Genomic DNA, 22,243 nt, shown 5'->3' with positions numbered 1-22,243 from the left:
TACAAGATTAAAATACATGATAAATACACGTAAATAAAATATTAATTCAATTTCTCTGTGGAAAAAAAAAGTTTATATCTAAGAATGTACTAGTGGCTAAACTTCCAGTAGGATATTTCTGATGTGGAATAAATGCTCAGACGGCTTTAAAACCTCTGGGCATTTATTCCACATCAATGAAACAAATGCTTAAAGGTCTTCGCATAAATACTGCACCTGTTCCCCGCCCCCAAATAACCTCCCTGATTGCCAATTATGTCCGCCAGGTGGCACTGTGCAATTAAGCAGAGCCAGTGAGCAGGCCCACTCCCACAACAAACATTCACTCACACTCCTTTCGTGTTTGTGTGTTCATTTTTTTGCAGCCAGTGTGCACTAAAGCGACTTCGCTTTCTTCCCTGGATTCAACGCGTGGATTTTTTTTCGCTTGTAACCTGCTATGTGACAGTGGGCCCACTACGGCGTTAGTGTTGTTGGACGCAGAACACGCGTGGCAAGGACGCTGGATTGGAAAACGACCTCAAGGGAGATTCGAGAAAAGTCAGGTAAGGTTTCCGGTTTTGGACGTGAAAGAGCATTTCAGTGTTTGCTGTTTGTTTAAATTAGCATGTTGTTTAGTTTAGGTGACGTCATGAACTCTGCGACCTCCTCGTGAGTGCGCGCATAATGTTGGGCTATTGTAGTGAGGCAAATTAGCCGCGAGGTGGCGCCAGCGGACTTCATAACGAGCCTGTTGGTTGTGTTCAGGTCGAGAGAGGGCGCCACTGAGGCACAAACAATTCATTGTAAATTACATGAAAACTTAAAGGCGACTGAATGAATGTAATGAGTCGAAGATGTCAATGATTAATTAAAACCCTAAACTAATCCAGCAAATGAAGGTGACTCAAAGTAAACAAAAGAATAATTTCATAAAATAATACATTTAATTTAAACCTTAATTAAACCAAAATACTGGAAATACAACAAATTAAAAAGAAGTTTAAAAAATACTCAAAACAAAGTTTAAAGACAAATAATTTTAAATAACTAAAATAATTTCACAAAAGAAATTACCTACAAATGAGTTCAAATAGAATTAAAATAAATTAAATAAACTAATAAAAAATAAAATGCTATTAAAATGAAAAATACACAAAATGACTGCTTTCTTATATCAACACTAAATCATACCTAAAATAAAATGTATTCAAAATTGTTTTGTTTATATGGGGAGCTGTAATTTCACAATTAAAATATATTCGTTTCCACCAACCTATTCAAAATGAAAAAACTGGACCCTTAAAGAAAGGTTGTTTTCTTGTTGCGCAAATTGTAACGTCGTGGTTGTCGTCATCATCAATTTTATCGAGACATGGCAGTAGAAACCCAATGTATACATTGAGTGTTTGCACTGAGTGCTGTACCTTCCTCAAACAATTATGTGCACGCCCAAAAAACCTCCTTCGCTTAAAATGATGAGACACAGGGATTTTGGGAGATTTTTGGTGGAAAGGAGCCTCGCCGTGTGTGTGACTGAAAGTCTGTGCCCTTGTCCTCAACAGCCCCACCCAGGAAGGGAAAATGACTCTGCAATGATAACACATGTCAACCTGTCTGTCTGCGTGCATGTGCGCAAGTGTGTTGTTGCCATTGTAACAAGATTTACCTAGAGGGAGGTACGATTCTTTGAAACATTAACGTGAACAATGAGCTTTGTGTTACACATTTGCACATTGGCAAATGGGAATGTCAGAGGTGTCAAAAATACTCTTATGTACACTTTAAAACACGTAAAGGGTCGACACGGTACCCAGCAGTGGTTCTTTGGGTTAGTTTCATGTTGGAGTTTTTCTTTATTAAACTGTGAGGAAGCTTTGAATGTAGTCTCAATTCACTTAAAGTATTTGTGTAATAAATCTGATATTTTCTCTTGAAATACTGAATAATTTAGTGCTCAAAATATATATATTGAGTATATAAGCCCCAGCAACTCTTTTTTTGAAAAAAAAAACAACAAAAGATATACAACCCGCACCAGGCGAAGGAAAGTAATTAGACTGAAAATTGTTCAGCCCTCTTGTAAATAGGCCAATGTTGGTCACGGCTTCTACATTGGTAGCGTGACTTGCTCAGAATAGTTATAACACTAAATGTTTTCGGCGTGAAATTAATATTTTGGGAGTATACAATCAATTAAAACTCAAACAGATGTGATTAACATACCAGTCAAGCACAAAAGTTACTAATTCTACGTTGTATCTGAATCCTCTCAACTGCCCTCAGCACTGCTTCTGTTTGCCAGAGTTATGACCATTTGTTGGCGAATGAGGGATGTGCGTTTTTATTTTTACACAGTTTCCAAGTGCGAGGCCTGCTATGACGGCCACGCGTTGAGTGTGCTTTTGTATCTTGATAGATTATTCCTCCTTGTATGTGTTGGTTCCTTAAAAATCAAATTAGATGTAAAAGAAGGGGCCAGATGGGTCAGATTTTGTATTTGTTTTTTTTTTTTGTTTTTTTTTTAAATAGGTTCACCACTGTGCTTTTGTTCCAAGTACCTTTTTATTAAAAAAAAAAAAAAAGTGGGAAGTCAGGTATCCAAACCGGAGTGGGAGGCCCAGGCTCATTAAACACTTTGATTCCCCTTCTTCTTCTCCAAACACCCATTTCCATTTCAAACTGGCATTCCTCTGTGTGTGAACATGGAGTGAGTCAAAGACGACAGACACACCTTGTGTTTTTTCTGCGCCGGTTTGGAATGTTGTAGGCCCGACTCATGTATGCCTCTCGTGTTGCATCACAGTCGCTCGCCACACAAGCGCTCAAATCAGATCTTGACTCGAGAAAGTGTCAGGAGCGCTGGATTGTCATCACGTTTTAACAGTTTACAGAAGGAAGGGACATGTTGCCGGCCTTCACCACCACGATCATGACGCAATTATAGAAACTATTGATGCATGCAAAAACTGAATATTACAGCACACAACTGTTCCACGCCCATCAACTGGAGCACTGTATTTTTTTTAGAACATTTAATGTTTTAAACAGTTTTGCTCTGACCAACCAATCAGGACGGATTAAAAGATGACATGAGGATGAATTTGAAATGCGTTCGGTTAGAGAATCAATCCTATTTCTAATATAGTTGACTTGTACCATTGATTGTGATGACCCTAGGCAGATTACACTGACATAGCAACACAGAAGCTGAAATCTGATTGGACAAAAAAATGGAACTACTGAAAGCATTGCGGCCACAAAAAAATAGACAAATATTGTTCTGAAGAAAATTTTATGAAAGCTATTAGACTCTAGCTTGTAAAAGAAGGTCCGTTTAAATGTTTGTCAGTGGTGAATGTTTGTCAACTTTCCAGGGGGCGTTAACGTGATTTTTTTTTTTTGAAGTGACGTGAACAGAGCTGTTAAACGGTCACTAAAATAATTTTAAAAAAAGACCCCCCTGACATCAGTTTTGTCTATCGAGACAGGACGCACCAAAAAGTCTCAAGGAAGTGTTCCCCCAATTGAACAGGAAGTTGTCGATTTTGGTTTGTCCCGGCCATTTTGAGTATGGCGTCAATGTTTGATGATCATTGAACGAACAGTTTAGGTTGTTGATGTGTGAGTCAGTCGAAATTCCATGAAAAGCCAATTTAGGGGAAAATAAGAGGAGGAGGAGGTTGTTTAAAACAGTGACTGCTGCTTTCCACTAGGCATGCCACCACCAGACCAAACCAGGACTTGCTGTCTTGGTCCATATTTAACCCCTCACACACATGCACTCACACACACACACACACACACACGTGTGTATCCTCTCCATCTCCATGGTTCCATTAACTCCACCCAGAGCGAGTACACATATAAAAGCAAAATCAACATCTCCTCCTTGAAATGTTTGAAGATTTCACTTGTGAAGGATTGGATCCATGTTTGGATTATCACAGACTACTGGATTTCCCCCCCCCCTCTCCTTTTTCGGATTTACCAGAAGCTCGACAGAGATACAAACGATTGCATACACAGGATGTCCTTAAAGAAGTGAGGATTGTCTTTTTTTTCTTTCCAAATTGATAACAGGAACAAGTGTGCATGTGTTCCTAATATTGTGGCCAGTGTTTATTTTTAGCGTACCGTTTATTGCATGTATTCATATATTGTACTGAACTGTAAATCACAAAAATATTTGTGTGTTTGATACGTGTTAGGCAGATTTATTTCACGATGGATTGGTTTGTGGTACAAAAAAGCAAGGGGCCCTAATACATATCCCTGTGGGACACCATATGGAAATATTTTTTACTGTTTTGTATCAGAACTATATCATCAGTCAAAACCATAAATCCTATTATGTGCCACTTTTAGTCCACACGCCGTGCGAAACAATCCCGATAATTGATGTTTATATATCGACTGCATCGTAAGTTCCATTGAGTCGTTTTAACCACTCACTGTCAACAGTGTTGAAAGTTCATTATTAGCGCGTGAGAATATGGATGAGACAGACTTTCAGTTGGGGACACCGTATTAGTGTTTTCACGTCTGGGGAGGTGTCTGTCTGTCTGTCTGTCTGTCTGTCTGTCTGTCTCTGGGAGTATGTGTGTGCGCACTCTCTGGGTGAGCGCAGATAAAACTCAACAGCTGCACTTAAAATACACACACGCACACACACACAGTCACACAGCCTCGTCTGACTCCTCCTAGTTGCCTCCCTCCGTCCCTCCCTGCCCTCCGACAAGCCGGAAAGCAGTCCAGTTTTCCAGACGTAGACACGCACATACATTCACACACACACACACTCGCATAACCAGTAAGCGAGTACTCTTCTTCTTCTTTTTCTCCTCCTCCTCCTCCTCGACACACACGTCGACTAAGCTTCTGCCTCCATTTGCAGCCCTGAAGAGGTAAGGTCTTAAACTTCTACATCTTTTTCTTCCTTTTGGTTTGGTGTGCTCCATGTGTCCCGGGAGAGGTCGGGAACAACTTTTTGGTGGAAAAAAAACTAGGATCATTTGTAAAGTAGGTGCTGGTTAAAAGCTCCACACATCCGTGAAGAGTGTAAATGAGCACTCTGTTGTATGAAATGAGCAGTTTGATGTATTAATGAGCACTTTTCCATGTCGAGTGAGTTTGGAGAGGGCTTGGGACTTTGCTGCTCATGTGGGCGTGTGCGTGCACATGTCAGTGGGGCTGGTGGGTGGATGGCAAAAAGTTTGGCCGCCCGCTTCGGAGCTACTCTAAGTGGACTTTTCCCGGCAGTGGGTGTCCTGGTGCGTAATGGTGATGACTCGGATGGTCGTGTGCCTGAAGGCATCGTTTTGTTGTGGTTACCCTGCATGGTAAAAAGTGCCATTCTCATATTTATCTGGAATATCTTCTTTAAAGGTGAAATATGTGTTGGGGGGGGGGGGGCGGGAAGCACGGGTCTCTCAATACAGAGCAGTTATTAAATTGCGTGTAATGTTAAATTTGTTTCGTAACATACGATTAGGGTTGTAGCTATTGGATATTTTTAGAATCGAGTATTCTATCGGTTTATTTGAGTGCATGGATCAGAATTGATTTAGCGTTACGTATTCAACACAATGACGTGTGCAGGTATTATTTCTGTCCACCTGGGGTCGCCATAATCACGTTGTACTGTAGTATCTGTGGCTTTTGAGCATGTATGGCTTTAAAAGGCGGGGCTTAGCCCGGTGAGTGACGTGGGTTTCAGCAGTGTTGGCTAGCTGTGGACTGGCCAACCTGCTAGCCACAGTAAATTTTAGTTATTTTTTTTATTACACAATGCTTTTCGTCTCTTTTTTTATCTTGCTCTCAAATTTGTGATCCTGTTGATCTAGTCTGCTTGCTGCTTGCTGGCAGACGATGCTAACGTTTGAATATCCAGTATAATATGTCTGCCATTTTGGTTGGAAGCGGCCATTTCCTGCTATATACTCACTTAAATGGTTGATGCCCTACCGGTTTTTCTTTCTGAACTGCACCACTTGGCATCATTTTCCTACTCTCGTGCTGCACGTTTATCGACTGTACATGCTGGCTGGCAACACGATTATGACGAGAGTGGATTTTATTATTCTGATTGCAGCAACTTGTGTTTAGAGGTTGCGAATGGAATGAAAAATTGGCTTCTTGCGCAATGACAATCCCTGCAACTTGGGTGGGCAAAGACTGGCCCGCTGAGCATTTACTTTATTTATCAAGAGACATGGACTATTTGGTGCTTAAGCAATTTTCCTCCCAAAATCAATTCACTGAAACATATACATATTGTTTTAATTTATTTTTGTGGTTATTAATCTTATTTAATAATTTGTTGATCTATTGTAAAAAAAAAAATAATAATGGCTTGTGACATAACTGTTTCATTGAATGTATAGAACTTTTAAAATTATTCATATTGATTTCACATGAAATAATCCTGCACTGATTTCACATTAAAGTAAAGTATTGGTGAAATAAACAAATGTAGTTGCACAGCCCAGATTTACATAGTGTTTTTTTTTTAATGTAGTGTTTTTAATATTTTTTCATTTTGCAATATTGAGTTATTTATTTCTCATTTAATAATTCTTAAAAATCAAATGTAAAATTAAAATATATCAAGAAATACTATTTTACTTGTCTATTAAATAAACAATTTGATTTTGATTATTTTACAAAGACATGAGATTTCTACAGATTTGATTATATTAGTTAACCTTTAACGAAGTTAACGCTAAATCCTCATGTACAGTTGTACAAGCCCATCTGTTCATTTCGAAAAAGAAAGGCATCTAAAATGTGTCATTTGAGGACAAAAGTTTTCTCTGGTTGAACAGGAAGACTGATTGAGATGGACGCTTGTTCCAGTGCGAATGAGCCAGGAAATGCGCCCAGCCTTCGTCATTTGAATAATAGAGGTTGTAAAAAGCGAGAATAACAGGCACTGATGTTCAAATGAATTGGACCTCGAGGCTTATGGAAAGTTTTTACTACTACTAAGAAAAAAAAAGGGGGGGGGGGGGAAACGCTCCAATGTCAGTGTAACAGTGTACTGGCTGCATGCAGAAATGTTCTCTGATTCTTTACGCCATAATAACAGTTTTTTTTTTTATTAAATACTGGATGTAGATTGTTCTCTTAAAATTCCACAATTTTTTAATATTTTTTTTTTAACAAGATACATTTTAACATGGGACAACTGCTTAAAGTATCACTACCACGATATTAATGCTAGCTTTGTTAGCCTGTTAGTGACCATTTGCATTCCGTGTTAGCATTAGGCTAGCTTACTTTTGTAAGAAACTTATACTACATGTGAAAATTTCATTTGCATGTTTAGTTTTACGGACCACAGTATATATGATGCCTCAAAATATTTCGTTTGAGAGTTGTCAGTGGCCAACTGTATTTATTTTATTTTTTGGGGTAATTTTTCAAGTTCAGTTGTGTTCGCTCCCTGTGCGGCGGATCTGACGTATTTGTTGCCTTCACCAGAATGTCACATGACCTCCTTTTGTTGTTATCCCCGCAGTGACCGCCCCGTTCCAAAGCCTTCGCCGACATCACCATGGAAACGTCGACCCAGAGACGCAGCGGGCGCGGCGCCAGTTCGCCGGCCCGAATCACTCGCCTGCAGGAGAAGGAGGACCTGAGCAACCTCAATGACCGGCTGGCCGTCTACATCGATAAGGTGCGCTCGCTGGAGACTGAGAACGCGGGCCTGCGTCTGCGCATCACCGAGTCCGAGTCGCACGTCACCCGAGACCTCAGCGGCATTAAGGCGGCGTACGAGGCTGAGCTAGCCGACGCCCGCAAGACCCTGGACCAGGTGGCCAGGGAGCGGGCCCGTCTGCAGCTGGAGCTGGGCAAGGTCAGGGAGGAGTACAAAGAGCTCAAAGCCAGGTAAGAAGGCTTGGACGTTTTATTTTGGAGGGCTTTCTTCAAACCAAATAAAATGCATGAGCAAAAGTAACAATGTTCAACATTTGGTTTTAAAAATCCATTTCAGGATCAATTTGGCCATTTCCTTTCTCTTCTTTTATTTTTCTTCATCAAATGCATCCTAGAGATTTTTATAATTCAAAGTGAGTCGACCCATAAAAAAAAAAATCCATGCTGGAAAACACACAGGAAGTTGGCCATCTTGTTTAGAAGCAGACATTTTAAGCTTGTTTTGGCAATTTCCGGGACTCTTTCAAAGGATAGGAATGAAGTGTTCTTTTGTTTGTTTTTTTTTTAATTTATTCTTCAAAGACTGTTTGACATGAAATTTGTCCAGCGTTCTTGTCTTGAAGTGGACATTGTTGTATGATTTGTTAGCACCCAAAGTCATTTTCACTTGACATAAACAGGAATTGGACATTTTATTTATTTATTTATTTCGAAGCAGACATTTTAAGCTCGTTTGTGCTTCTGATGATGATGACTTTATTTTTGGAGAGGCTCTGGGTTTGAGCTGGTTTGGGATGCCGCAGGTAACGCTGGCATCCCAGGAATGTCTTGGAGCAGTTCAAGCACGAGTGGAAGGAGGGCGGAGGTCGAAAAAGGAAACTGCTGCTAAATATAGTATGGTGGACCCTCAGAAGTCGCTTTGTATTTCCAATAGCGGTGTTTCGAAACACAAAGTGATTATCAGCTTCAATCTCGTGACGTGCGGTAGACAGTTGTGGCCCAGAATCACCCCGTTTGTACAGCCAGCGGTGCCTCGGGCTGCTTTGTTTGGTTGCCACGGCGACCGGGGCGCCTCCGCCGTCCCTCGTGATTGAGCGGTGACTCAGCAGGGCCGATCTGATTGGCTGAGTTTGGAATGAGTGACTTGTTGTAGGCAAATTGTGAAGTGTGTGTTCCTGTTCCCATGAATAGAAGGCGTTAATGTAGAACTACTACACGAAACACATGCACCGTGGTGGCCCCCACCGCACGGCCCCCCCCTCAGGCAGAAGCTCATGCTGTTGGTGCCAACGGTTCCTCATTGAACGTTATTTAACAAGCAAATAAAGATTTTATACATTTTTCATCCTAATTTTCGCAGATGTTTTTTTTGCAGACCATTTCACCTTTTTAAATATATTTAGGAAAATATGAATTGTAACCATAAGTATTGTTTCTATCGGCAACTTTTAAAGTTTTTTTTTATGTTATGTAATCTTTTTTTTTTTTTTTTTGACATTTGTCTTTAAGGTTATATTCCCAAATCTGCAAGATTCACCTCTCAAATTAAAATTTTTAATGTTAATGTTTTAATAGATTTACTGTAGCTAGAATAGTTATTTTAATAATAATATTTTGAAACGTTTGAATTGCTGTTTTTTACATATTGTATTAATTTCTATGGCAAATCAAGTTTTGTATTTGGGGAAAAAAATACAAATATTTTTATGCATGTTTTTTTCTTCACCTTTTTTGTCAATTAATAATTTATTGTAGAAATGCTCATTCTTTTTAAGTTAATAGTTTAATTTATCTCATTTTGTCATGTGCACGTTAATATTTATTACATTCAGGTTTTAAAAAGAATTAATTCAGTGTTTTATTTAAAAAATATCTGAGTCTTTTAAATCCATCATTTCGATTTGTGATGCAATCTAATTTTTTTTTTTTTTAATTGCTTTGTCCTGTCATTACGCGGACCTTAACATTGATTTGCCTCAACCCTGCTTGTAATTATTCCTCTTTTTATTTATAGTGAACCTCATCAGCTTTTTTGATGCTTATCAGTTGGCCATTCGCCAAGAAGGATTTACCTGCTAAGTTACCTGCCAGTTGGGCGTGCGGCGGTTTTAGGGCGCGGCGGCAGAATGGAGGGCGTGAACACGATTCATGAACACAGCAGGGCTGGACAAGCTTGAATGTGAAATGTGTCAAGACAACGGCAACAAAGGAATAGATTCCTTATCGTGTTGCTCAATTTTTTTTCCCGTAGCTCACGTGGAGTATTGGCGAAAATTTAACATTTTTGGGTGGGCATGTGCACTAAAATCTTTTTTTTTTTTTTTTTTTTAAACTAACCATTGCAGTGAGATTCTCCTAATGAGGCCCACTCAAAAGCAGGCGTCCTCGATTTGATGCTAAATTGTGAAGCTTTTTGCATACAATATGGTTGGAGCGAGACGTTAAGGGTTTGTTCATTTCGCGGATTGACCCTGAAAAAGTGGATGTGAGCAACTGTAATTGTCTTGTTTTTTCTATTATCAAAGTTAACAGTAAGGGAATGTTGTCGACTGTGGAAATGTATAGCAGATGTGTCCAATAGCTGCTTCCTTTGTAGGCTTTTTTTTTTTTTTGACGTAGGATAAATGAGGAGATTCGTTCTCGACAGCTTTGTGACGAGTGAAGTTCTTGGCAGGATCGTTTATATTGTGTGTGCGCGCGTGCGTGTGAAAGTTTATAGAAGTTTCCATGGAAGTTTGGAGTCAGCTCAGCCCTCTGTGAGTCACCGTAAATCATGAACGATCCCAGTGGGCTGTGGGTAAAAAGGCTGGTGCCTTTCCCGTTCAGTGCGGCTTCTTATGTAACATGTAAAAGCGTTTGGATTTCAACCATCTGAAGGCTTTCATGCTTGGACGATAAGAGGTTGTAAACTGCAGCTGTTTTGACTTTTTGGAAAATGATCCACTAGAATTTTCTTGACTGATTAGTTTTGTCTATTGATTGCTCATGTGGGCATTTGCGATTGACAATAAATTAATCCAGATGTGTGCGTGTGTGTGTGTATATTTATTTAGTTTATTTTCTCAGAACTAAAAATCAATCCCGCCACCCTCATGAGGAGAAGCGACTTGGAACAATGAATGATTAAAAATAAAAATAACATTTTAATGACCTGCATGACCTTTATTGTATGCGTGATTGTAAACTAATTGCGATTACAATAATGATCATCTAATTCCACTTTGGGCTGGTCAGACAATGGCAGGAAAGTCTCATAAAAAAAAAATCAGCAGCTTTTTTTTTCCTGTTGTGATAAAACCCGTGTGGTGAAATTCAATGAGATAATGTTAACTATGAATATTTTTTTTTGTTATATGATGATCATAAAATGACAAAAAAAAAAAAAAGATTATCATGATTAATGAATGTGGAAAAAGTAGCCCAGGACTCGTGACTCATTCTCCACTGAATCGTTGCAAAACTACCCGAGAATGGCACACACACACAGTTGAGTGACGGCGTGTTTGCATACAAATAACAAAGTTGACTGAGTTCCTGATGATGACGACCCACACAAAAGGCGTGGCGCCGCCTCTTTTGTCACCAATTAGCCTCATCTACCTTCTCTCTTTCCCTTTCAGCCTCTCTGCCCACTCTTTGCCACCCTCTCTTAGACAACCCAGTACCCGCTCTCTGCCACACCCTCGACCCACTCCGCTGCCCCCCCCCCCTTTTCCAACTCAGTCACAGCCTGTGAAGCTTGAGGCGTGCGGCGGTTTTGTTTGAAACTGGAAACAGCAACCGCGTTTGTTCTCATCGTGAGCACATTTGGCCTGCTGTATATCCTCGCAAGCACAATGCCGCACATTGTCCTCCACGCAAAAAGTGGTGGTCATGTGACTTTCCATTTTGCAACCTTTTCCGCGTCGGAGCCTAATGAGACATTTGTGCTGTGATCGGGCCAAAGAATCTATAGAAAATTGGGGAAACCTTTTTTTTTTTTTTTTTTTTTTTTGTTTTTTTTGGGACGGTGACTCATTGGAAAATCCCACCCACACACGCAACCACACACGCACATGCTCACCAGATGTGTGCGTGAGTGCGATGAATAGCTGGTCACCCTTCCTCCCTTCCACCCAATGGCAGTGCCCTGGTGGGCAGCTGCTCTCTACCTAAACGACGCAAACAAGACAGCTCTGTGCCGGTCTGGTCCAGCTGTCCGAGAATGAGGTGGCGTGTGGTGACCCCCCCCCCCCCCCCGTCCCCGTTATAACAAATGGTCTCTTCCATTAAAATAAAAACGGTCACCAAGAGCTCAGAATGTCAGTTGCCGTTATGTAAACAAGCGTGGCAATTTGAGCTTGATTTAAATTGATTGATTCAAATTTGTTACGGAGTTGCACGCTAAACACGTCGAAATTGAAATGACACGCATACAGCGATGCAAAAATAATGTCGGAGCGAAATGTGCAAACAGTGCTGCGCCTCCTGAGCTGGGGGAGTTGGGATGGTGCCAGACTAGCATGTGTCCAACAACACGTTGGCGTTTTCCATTTTGTCTGCTGTGGGGTTTGAACCAAATGATTAGCATCTCATTTGTGTAGCATATCCTGCTTCCAACTCAGAATCAGAAACTTCTGCTCAATTTGAGCCAACGGGCGTTTGAGACTTTATTGTGCATTCTGTGAGGTTAGCCGGTGTACTGGGCTCATTTTTTTTTATCTTTCAGAGAATCCTCAAAAGATATGTAATCATTGCTGATTGAAATGTTTTTTTTTTAATGTTTTGAAAAGTACAGTTTATTTTATAGTTACCTCTAATTTAAAAATATTTTGTTTCTATAAACATATTTAAAATGTAGTCATTGCAATATTTAATTAAAATTCACAATTGGATTAAAATGTAAAATATATTAGAAAATATTTTTATTTGGGGAACTGAGGCATCTCATGCAACAACCGTGCCAAAAAAAATCACGCCATGTCGACCCCTGACGAGACCAGCTGAAAGTTGCTTGGTCTTTTTATTTATAGTTATTCAAATTGTTATAATTTTATTCCTATAATTGCAATATATTTTACATACTACAGCTTAGCATCCAGCTTTCTCAAAATGCATTTGTAGAAATTGAACACCTCGCCCAAAATGAATGCCTACCCTGAGACTCTCGTCCCTCCTCTTTTGTGTCGTGGTGTGGAAATGACAATTTTCAAATCACACACTATATCTTGCGTCTTGCTCATACTAGCAGGCCTGACGATGAGGCCTGGGTTGCCCTGGCAACGCCAAAGCAAACCTGGTAGAAGCGGGCGGGCCAAGGGGGAAGCGAGATTTTTTTTTTCTCTTCCCCTCGTGGCGAGCTTCATTTGTGGCTGGCGCGGTGGACAAAGATAGCTGCCTGTGAGTCATCGCTAAGACTGGGAGGAGAGCCAGCACATTCCTCCTCCTCCTCCTCCTCCTCCTCACATTTCTCCTCTTTTATTCTTTCCCCTTTTTCTGTTCACACTCTCCCACCTCTTCTACCCTCCTATCAAGTGTCACATAGCACTCAGGTTACCATCATCGCCCCCAATTTACGGAAACCCAATCCATCCTTTTCACTGACAAGATGAGCAAAGTTTGACGTCATGCTCCGCCCACATTCAATTTTGCACGTACAAAACTTGGCCATTTGGCATCATCCGTCTGTGTAAGATCCCTGCTTCCGACTTGGGCAAATTCCTTAACTCATTCACTGCCAGCCCAAGTAAGATGAATGTATTTTTTGGGCGTCTATATCCGTCAATGGCAGCGAATGAGTTCATAGAAATTTGTCAACGCCTTCAAATTCACCACAAAATGCCTTTAGATGAAATGGATTCAAGTAAAATGGCCGACTTCCTCTTCAGGTTTGGGCACGGGGTCCTTCAGACTTTTTTATTTTATATTTTTGCATCCTGTCATGATAGAAATGTCCACCTAATTCCATCGTGACTGGTCAAATTCTTTCAAAGGCCAATTTCTTTCCACTTTCCAGGGGGCGCTCAGTCATTCATTCAGAGGCCCTCGTCTTACACAAATCAGACATAGATGATCTAAACAGGCTGTCTTGCCTCCGGGAAGTGCTTACACACGCACACACACGCCCTAGAGAAGATCTAAATAGTACATGACATCAAAGGACACACACACACACACACAGTAACCCTACAGCATATGCAGTCCATTCTGGTATTGCAACGGACGCATGTATAAATATTACACCTAACGAGGCAAGATTTTGGTTTTGTTGGGTGATGTCAACTTTTTCAACATTCTTAGTCAGTAGACACCAAGTGTCATTTGTCATGTCTGTGTCTTTATTGACACTGCTACTTGTCAGCTCGACCTAATGATGAAGAATTCTTGAAATTTTGAGTGTCAATGAAAAGTCGTAATTTTAAGTACAGTAATTTTAAGATTCCAACATGTACATAAATGGGCGCCATGTCATTGCCGTCCTTTGGCCTCCTTTCTTGACGTACTCGAAACAATGTGAAAATGCTGCTCATGTTGTTAAAGTCGCCAATTACTTTTCGGGGGAAAGTAGTTGCTCGAGGACTTGGCAAAACTTATAATTCCTGCGTTCAATTTGCTAAGTTGGCAACAAGTAGCACTTCTTTTTGTATTTTTTTGTCAGTGTTTGTCACTACACGATTGCTCGGTAAATCAGGACACATTTTTGCGTTAGCGCTAGCATCATTGCTAATGTTGCTAATGAAAATGCTCTTTGTGCAAACGCCCTAAAACGATCAAGTATTTACAATATCATTTGATAGCTTAGCTGCTGTAGCTCCAGGCCATGTCTGTACTTTATTAAAGCCACAATTAGTCACGGTAATAAGACACAATGAAGCGCTTCCCCCTCGGAGCAAATTGAATTACAGGGAGCTTGTTTCCGTCGTCTTTTCTGCTAAGAGACTGATCTGCATCTGCACACATGCAGTAAACATGAATTCTCCTCACCGAGGAGTTGGGGCGTAATGGGCTCTTACCACCTAATTTAAGGCTAATTGCAGCGTGTTTTTGGTGACATGTGGAACATGTGTTAAAATCGCTCTGTGAGGGGTTTAGAGTCATGTGGTGTAAAGCAAGCACATGATTTTTAAATGGGGTGGGGAAAAAAACCCACCATTAATCAGCAACCCCATGCACATTTTACATGCTAGAAATCATAAACGGAATCACTTTGAACTAATTTGGTGCATTTTGGAACGTTTTGTGGATTATTTTTTTTTCACAATGAATTATGATGCACAAACTGTTTAATTATTAACATTGTATTTATTTGTTAGTAATGTTTTTGATGTAATCATCATTGTGACGTCATCATCATCATCATCTTGTCGTTGTTCGTGGTGGTGTGTGGGGCAGGAACAGCAAGAAGGAGTCTGACCTGGACGCCGCTCTGGCCCGCCTCCGCGACCTGGAGGCTCTGCTTAACTCCAAAGACGCTGCCTTGAGCACAGCCCTGGCGGAGAAGCGCACCCTGGAGCTCGAGATCAAGGAGCTCAAGGCTCAGCTCGCCAAGGTAAATAAAAGACTTGGGCACATCCGACTTGCTGATTGAGAGTTGGCAGCCAATTTTCTCAATGAATGTAAAGTTGCCTCATTACGCCATCTACTGGCAGTTTTTATAAATTACTTGGTTTTTCACAATTCTGGGATTTTTGTCCTTCATTTTGGGCGTAATAGAAATAATCAATTAAAAAAAAACTATACATGAATGGATAAATGCAGTCGGTAGATTGAAGATTTTAAATTATGAAATAAAACTAAATTAATTTTCCCCCTGCTTTGTCCTTCTTCGTTATATTCCTCTTCTGAGAGGAATGTTTTTTTTCTTTTTTTTCCATTTTAGGAATAATCAAGTCCGCAACCTTTTCTCTGTTTGGATTTTGCTTTTCTTTGGGGACTTACCTTTAAAATAGTAACATTGTTTCACCTCGAAATGTTAAATCCATTCACTACTTGGTTTTATTTTTCCCCTCAGTTGGATGGTGCCCTGGCCGATGCCCGCCGTCAGCTTCAAGATGAGATGCTCCGTCGGGTGGATGCCGAGAACCGTCTGCAGACAGTGAAAGAGGAGCTGGAGTTCCAGAAGAACCTCTACAACGAGGTGTCAGCTTTTGACCAATCAGCCGCCAGCGTGCGTTTTGCTGCGTGAGTGACAAACGCGCATTCCGTGTCGCAGGAAATCCGCGAGTCCAAGCGTCGTCACGAGTCTCGCATGGTGGAGATCGACAGCGGGCGGCAGCAGGAGTTTGAGAGTAAACTGGCAGAGGCTCTTGCTGATATGCGGGCTCAGCATGAGGAGCAAGTTGGACTTTACAAAGTGGAGCTGGAGAAGACATATAATGCCAAGGTAAACCGCACCATGGCGCCACCTGCTGTCCAAGCGGAGACATTTGAGATTTATGAGATTTATTACAAATTGGCACGCCCCCTAATTTTTAAAAATAATCCCAACCTCTAACCTCTATCCACTTCCCCTAACCTAACTTTAACACCAAATGTTAACCCTTAACACCAAGAGATGAACTTTAAATGTTCAGTGCTAAGACGTACCCTAACCACCTACCCTCAATTAATGCTAACCCCGACTACTAAACGTTAACCAGTCATGCTAGTTTTCCCGATTAGCAAATCTAAATGCTAATTTCAACAAAATCTACAAATATCAAAACCTTTACCATTAACCCAAGGAGTGAAACGCAAATGCTAATCCACACAAACTTCCTCGTCGCTTAACCTCAACTCTGATTACCCTGACTTGAGTTCTTATACTAACTCTGACCCTACACATGTCAAACTAAGCGACAGTCGCTAACCTACGTGAACTCTCGTCTTCTCTTCGTCAGTTGGAGAATGCCCGGCAGTCGGCCGACAGAAACAGCCACTTGGTGGGCGCCGCGCATGAAGAGCTGCAGCAGACGCGCATTCGAGTGGAGGGCATGTCGGCTCAGCTCAGTCAGCTGCAGAAACAGGTGCTCACACACACACAGAGACGCTGGTCTTGGAAATTAGTTATGATCCCTGCCACCTTGCCTAGTAGAAATAAATACTGTACGGTGACAAGAATTCCACACAGGCAAATGCCCATCCACAACTTGGAAGTGGTCGCTTGTTTCCACTCAATACCATTTGAATCGTAACCTTCTCCTTACCTGCCCAGCTGTCCTTGAGCGAGGCGAAGGTGCGCGAGCTGGAGGAGATGCTGAGCCGGGAGCGCGATGTGATGCGGCGCAGGATGGAGGACAAGGATCGGGAATTGGCCAACATGCAAGCGCGCCTGCAGCAACAGCTGGACGAGTACCAGGAGCTCCTCGACATCAAACTCACCCTGGACATGGAGATCAATGCCTACAGGAAGCTGTTGGAGGGCGAGGAGGAGAGGTGAGGACACAAATGAGAAAATCTGTGCTAAATTCACCAAGTTTTGCTGGAAGATATGGCCTTAAAATAAAAATTTATTTATTTTTTCTTCTTGTTTTATGTTTTCCACAAAATTTAAATCAATTGTAAAGCATTTTCGGAAAGATAAATAGTGATTAAAAGCAAACGAACTTCCTCTAAAAACTATTTAAAACAGACAAAAAAAAAAAAAATTTAAACTAACCATAATAAAAAAATTTAAAAAATCCCAAATCATTTTTGGTTGACTCATTCCCGACTCCGCCTCCTCCCTCAGGTTGCAACTGTCGCCCAGCCCTCAGCCCGGCCGAGTGACGGTGACGCGCAGCTCGGGCTCGTCCCACAGCCACAGCCACAGCCGCCTGCTTCACGCCACGCCCGCCATCGCCTCCAGCAGCCGCACGTCCTCAGGAGCCGCCAAGAAGCGCCGCCTCAACGACAACGACAGCGACACATCCAGCGTGGCGGCGGCCGGCGGTACCGTCACCAAGACGCGCATCATCCAGCACGCCGCAGCCAGCGGACGCGTCACCGTGGACGAGGTTGACCAGGAAGGGAAGTTTGTGAGGCTCAACAACAAGAGCGATGAGGTGAGCGCGCCCATAAATGTTTGCGATATTGTCACGTGCAATTTCAACGGGAAAGGACCGTTCATCCTGGAGGATGGATTTGATGAGCTGATAATTTGGGCGTATTTTTGCACCTCACTGACAAATTGACATCGGTCATCATATGACTATCTTTAAAATTCTTTTTCGAAGTGCCTGGCTCTTCCTCAAATGACATTCACTCGACTCGCAGACGGAAGAAGCAGCTTTTCTTTTCTTTTTTTCTTTTTCTTCTTTTTTTTTTTTAACTTCATTGGCTAACTCTGACTTTGTAAAATATAATACAGTGGACTCATTTATGAATTACTATTTTTAACCATTCCCTCATTATTCACTTTCTATTTATGTTTTTTAATCCGGTCCACCAGGTCCAAAAAAAATTTCATGGAAATGATGACGCCTTAATTATTTGCGTATATATTTTTTGGTATGCTCGCATAGGCTTTAAAGACATTTAAACTATTCTTTAGCACCTGTTTTCACTCAAGATTTGATATTTTATATTCTCCAAAAAAGAATCACAGTGTGCTTGCTTCATGCCGTTCATTTTTCACTCCGTGTTGAAGTTTACTGTAAAATTGACGCATCCAAACAAGGGGCCACCAACCATTGTGACAGCAGGTTAATTTGAAGTTCTGCCAGTTTGATCAAAAACCCAAAATAACAATTCTCACAACATTATTTGAATTTGTATGCTAAAAAGCCCTTGTGACCGCCCTCACCTTTAGGACCAATCGCTGGCTGGTTGGCAGTTGAAGAGACAAGTGGGCGGAGGCGCCGCCATCATCTACAAGTTCCCCCACAAGTACACCCTGAAGGCCGGAGGCACCGTCACTGTAAGAGACAAAGAATTTGGTGGTTGTTGTTGTTGTTGTTTTTTTACCCAAAATCTCCTTTGTTGGCAGTTACTAAACTACCTTTAACCTTTACACAGGTGTGGGCCGCATCAGGCGGCGGAAGCCACTCCCCACCGTCAGATCTGGTCTGGAAGAGTCAAGACTCTTGGGGCACCGGCGACATCCTGCAGACCGTCCTCATTAGTGCTGCTGGAGAGGCAAGTTGCAAATGGGACACGCATGCTCGCATGCAAAATTTAGTTAATTTAGTCTTTTTGCATGATAATTATGTCAACTTCACTTCTTTTTATTTTTATTTTTTTAATTTCTGGACATTTTTCTGGTAAAAAATATATTTTGGCATTTTTCCTTACATGGATTCCCCCCCCCCCCCCGAGTTTCTGCTTCCATTTTTCTTCAGTTATTTTTCTTGTAATTTTAAAATATTTCCATCTTAATTGCCCTCAAATTTGGGTTTTCTAAAAGAAAAAAAAAAAAAATGGAAATTTTGACATTTTCCCATTAAAAATGTAATATTGCTAATTAAAAAGTGTTAGCATTCCAAGTTCCCAGTATCCTTGAATGCATCATGAAGGCCATAATGACTTTTCTTTTCTACTAGGAAATGGCCAGCAGGAAAGTGACCCGAACCCTCTTCCAGGAGGATGAAGATGACATGGTAACATTTTTCTACTCCTCTTCATCCTCATGATGAGGCCAAATGTGCACTTGTGAGCGCGCTCTGCTGCCCCCTGCAGGGAGCTCACAGCACCAGCGGCGAGAACGAGTACAACCTGCGTAGTCGCACGGTCATCTGCGACTCATGCGGCCAGACGTCGGACCGCGGCCACGGTGGCGGCGGGCCCGAAGGCCTCGTGGGACATTCCTTTTTCATGGCCGACAACATGCCCAGACAGGTAACTTACACAATGTTGTCTTTTTTTGTAACATTTGTTTAAAACGCACTCTAAGATGAATGAATTAAAAATAACCTTTTGCATAGTATTCAGACTTTATGAAATGTCCAGTATTCCTTTCAAATTGTTTTTGCGGTGTGAAATGTTGACATTTTTCTTTTCATTTTTAGAGAATTCCTTCCTGGAAGTGATTATTTTTCATTTCTTGTAAAAATTCCAACTTATTACTGGAACTTCAATTTTCTTGAAATTTTTGACATTTTTCTGGAATCTCTCCTCATGACTTGTTTTAACATTAATTACTCAAAAATGTGACCTTTTCAGCATTATTCTCCTAAAATGTATTTTTTAGGGGCAAATTTTATTCCTCTAAAATAATTTTTGAACTTTTTGAAAATGCTGAAAATGTTTTTTTTTCCCTCATCATAAAACCCTTTTTTCTTAGTAAAATTACTTTTCATTGTAATTCAATTGTCTTGAATTCTGACATATTCTGACTTGTAAAATTGATATTTTCTTGTATATTAATGAAAGAATTCTCATGCATTTAAACATTTTTTCCTGTGAAAATTTTGAAATTGTTTTCTGAAAAATGGGATGTTTTCCTTGGAAAATTTCAGCAGTTCAGACTATTTTTTATCTTCTGGAATTTTTTTCTTACGTTTTAAATTCTTTATTATATAATTTTTTTGGTAACATTTTAATTTATATATTAGATCCTAAAATGTTTTTCTTTCAGCAATTGTGACACTTGAAACATATTAACTCCGACATGTACTGTACAAAGAAAAGCCTGCTACGTCTCTTTTTTTTTTCTTTCCTTTTTTAAAAGAAATATCATCAAATCTACTCTTCATTTGCTCTTTGTCATTCCAGAGTCGCGTCAAGCCTGAGAACTGCGTGGTCATGTAAAAGCAGGTGCCTGTTGCGCAATCATGAGCATCACCTCTGGGATGTTTTTCTTTTCCTTCATGACCTTCATTTTCTTTTTTGTATTTTTTTTTTATATCCACTCTACACTTTTCTGCTGCTTGAAGGTTGCCTGAAGGTTAAAGGAGCTTGCTTGTGTATAATCCACTTACTGTATGTTATTGCATGTGCGCTCATGCTTGTGCTAATGCAGATATACACGCACGCACACGCATTCAGGTTCATGTTTACTGCTGTCAGAAGTCAACACGCACAGATGGTGAACCCAAATGCAAAACCATCAGTTTTCCTGATGTAGGAGTAAAATAAAAAAATGGTTTTATTCAATGAACTAGTGACAAACTCCAATAACTTCGGAATTCCAAATTGTCATTTAGAGCGTTGATTTGCCGCATGTGAAAAATAATCAAAATACCCTAAAAAGAGATCCATTAGATTTTTTTTAGGTTGGTCTAAAAAAATTTTTCCAAACTATATATGTTTGCATGTTGTTAGTCTAATAGAATAGTTGTTGATTTGAATGTTTTTGGAAAACAAGAAAAAAACATTTTTAGCATTTTATTGGTATAGTTTGCCTAATCATGCAATTGAAATTTTTTTTTTTTTGTAACTTTCAGTCACAATATTTACACGGGCAAATTTTTTTTTCTTGTTTTCTGAACACATTAAAACAATGCTATACACGGCTAGCCTCCATACATGCATATAAACATAAAGTGAAGTAAATGATCCACGTTTCTGACGTTTTAGCTTGTCGCTAATCATCCATTAATGCAATCAAACCATGTTTTTCTTTTGTTTTATTTTGGAATTGTGCCTGGATAAAATTGTGTAACCTCAGGGCAAACATTTCTGTCTTTTTTTTTTTTTTAAACGAACGGGTCACTTTTTCACCATTTTTTTTTTTTTTTTTTTGTGCTAGAACGCCATAAATTGGCGACTTTTGGATTGGGTGTCCTTGTATGTGCCTGGTGCCACACATGACCGTTATATAACAGTAGCTGTGCAACCATAGATCATTTTGGCATGCCTTGATGCTTTTTGCTGGCTTTTTAAAACACTTTTTCCTGCAACCTTGCCTTAATGGAACATTTGTACTGTAGTCGAGCAGCTTGTCAGCCAAAGAAAGCATAGCCGAGTGATTATTGGAAAATACTTGATGGCTTCTTTTTTTTCCGTCGTTTTTTTTTTTTTTGTTTTTTTGTGATATTTTGTTATCCAAAAGTGCCTTCCAGTCCAATTCAGAGATTTGCAGTTAACAGAGTTGATGTGTGGCATCAACACTGTTAATTGAAATGTTTTGGATGTTTGAAAATCTGCCAAATGAAATGCTTGCTGTTTCGAGATATCATGTCTACCTTGATAAAAGACATATTTGTCAATATCGGATTATTTTTGTGCTTCTTTTCCAAATAAAAATGTAAAAAAAAAAATGAATTTGCCACGCACCATTTTTTTAAAATTTAAAAATATCCAGCAAAATTTGTTAAATTACAAAATGTGTATAAGCAAAGAGCAAAAAAACACAAATTTATTTGAGGCTTGTAATGGAACTTTTGTAAGCATAAAATCATCTCTGATAATTTTTTTCTTACTATATTAAAAATTCCCCCTTTTAAAAATGTTATTCTTCTATTTTCCCTTGTTTAAAAGTGCATTCCTGAATTAAATTATTCATTTCTCATAAAACAATCTCATAATTACGGTTGTGTGCAATTGCATCTTTATAATTTTCTCCTAAAATTCTCCTGCTCATTTGGACATTCTATGACATCACTTTGGAGTGACGTCATACCGCACCACCCTCTTTGCCCATATTTGGACTTCCTATGATGTCATAAAATGTAAAATGACATTTTGTCAAACATGTTTTCCTGTTACAATGAAAGACTACAACTAT

At 40.1% G+C, this 22,243-nt stretch overlaps 1 protein-coding gene across 2 annotated transcripts; it reads left to right on the top strand.

Moving 5' to 3' along the window:
* Positions 1-276: 276 nt before the first annotated feature.
* Positions 277-21,770, top strand: lmna (lamin A). 2 transcript variants are annotated; one of them, XM_088307415.1, is made up of 13 exons: positions 277-545; positions 7,502-7,872; positions 15,013-15,169; positions 15,632-15,757; positions 15,833-16,003; positions 16,500-16,625; positions 16,814-17,034; positions 17,330-17,642; positions 18,389-18,496; positions 18,595-18,714; positions 19,119-19,175; positions 19,255-19,413; positions 20,290-21,770. In XM_088307415.1, exons 2-13 carry the CDS (start codon positions 7,538-7,540, stop codon positions 20,323-20,325), a joined length of 1,929 nt encoding a protein of 642 aa, XP_088163541.1. In that variant the 5' UTR covers positions 277-545; positions 7,502-7,537; the 3' UTR covers positions 20,326-21,770. The 2 variants fall into 2 exon arrangements, with proteins under 2 accessions (XP_088163541.1, XP_088163539.1); XM_088307413.1 differs by lacking the exon at positions 277-545 and adding an exon at positions 4,744-4,886.
* Positions 21,771-22,243: the final 473 nt, after the last annotated feature.

This window comes from Idiotropiscis lumnitzeri, chromosome 10 (genome assembly GCF_059441095.1).
Source record: "Idiotropiscis lumnitzeri isolate Australia: NSW breed Sydney's pygmy pipehorse chromosome 10, RoL_Ilum_1.0, whole genome shotgun sequence".
NCBI classification, from domain to species: domain Eukaryota; kingdom Metazoa; phylum Chordata; class Actinopteri; order Syngnathiformes; family Syngnathidae; genus Idiotropiscis; species Idiotropiscis lumnitzeri.
Note: the sequence above shows the minus strand (reverse complement) of the source record. Positions and strands in the feature narration are given on the sequence as shown.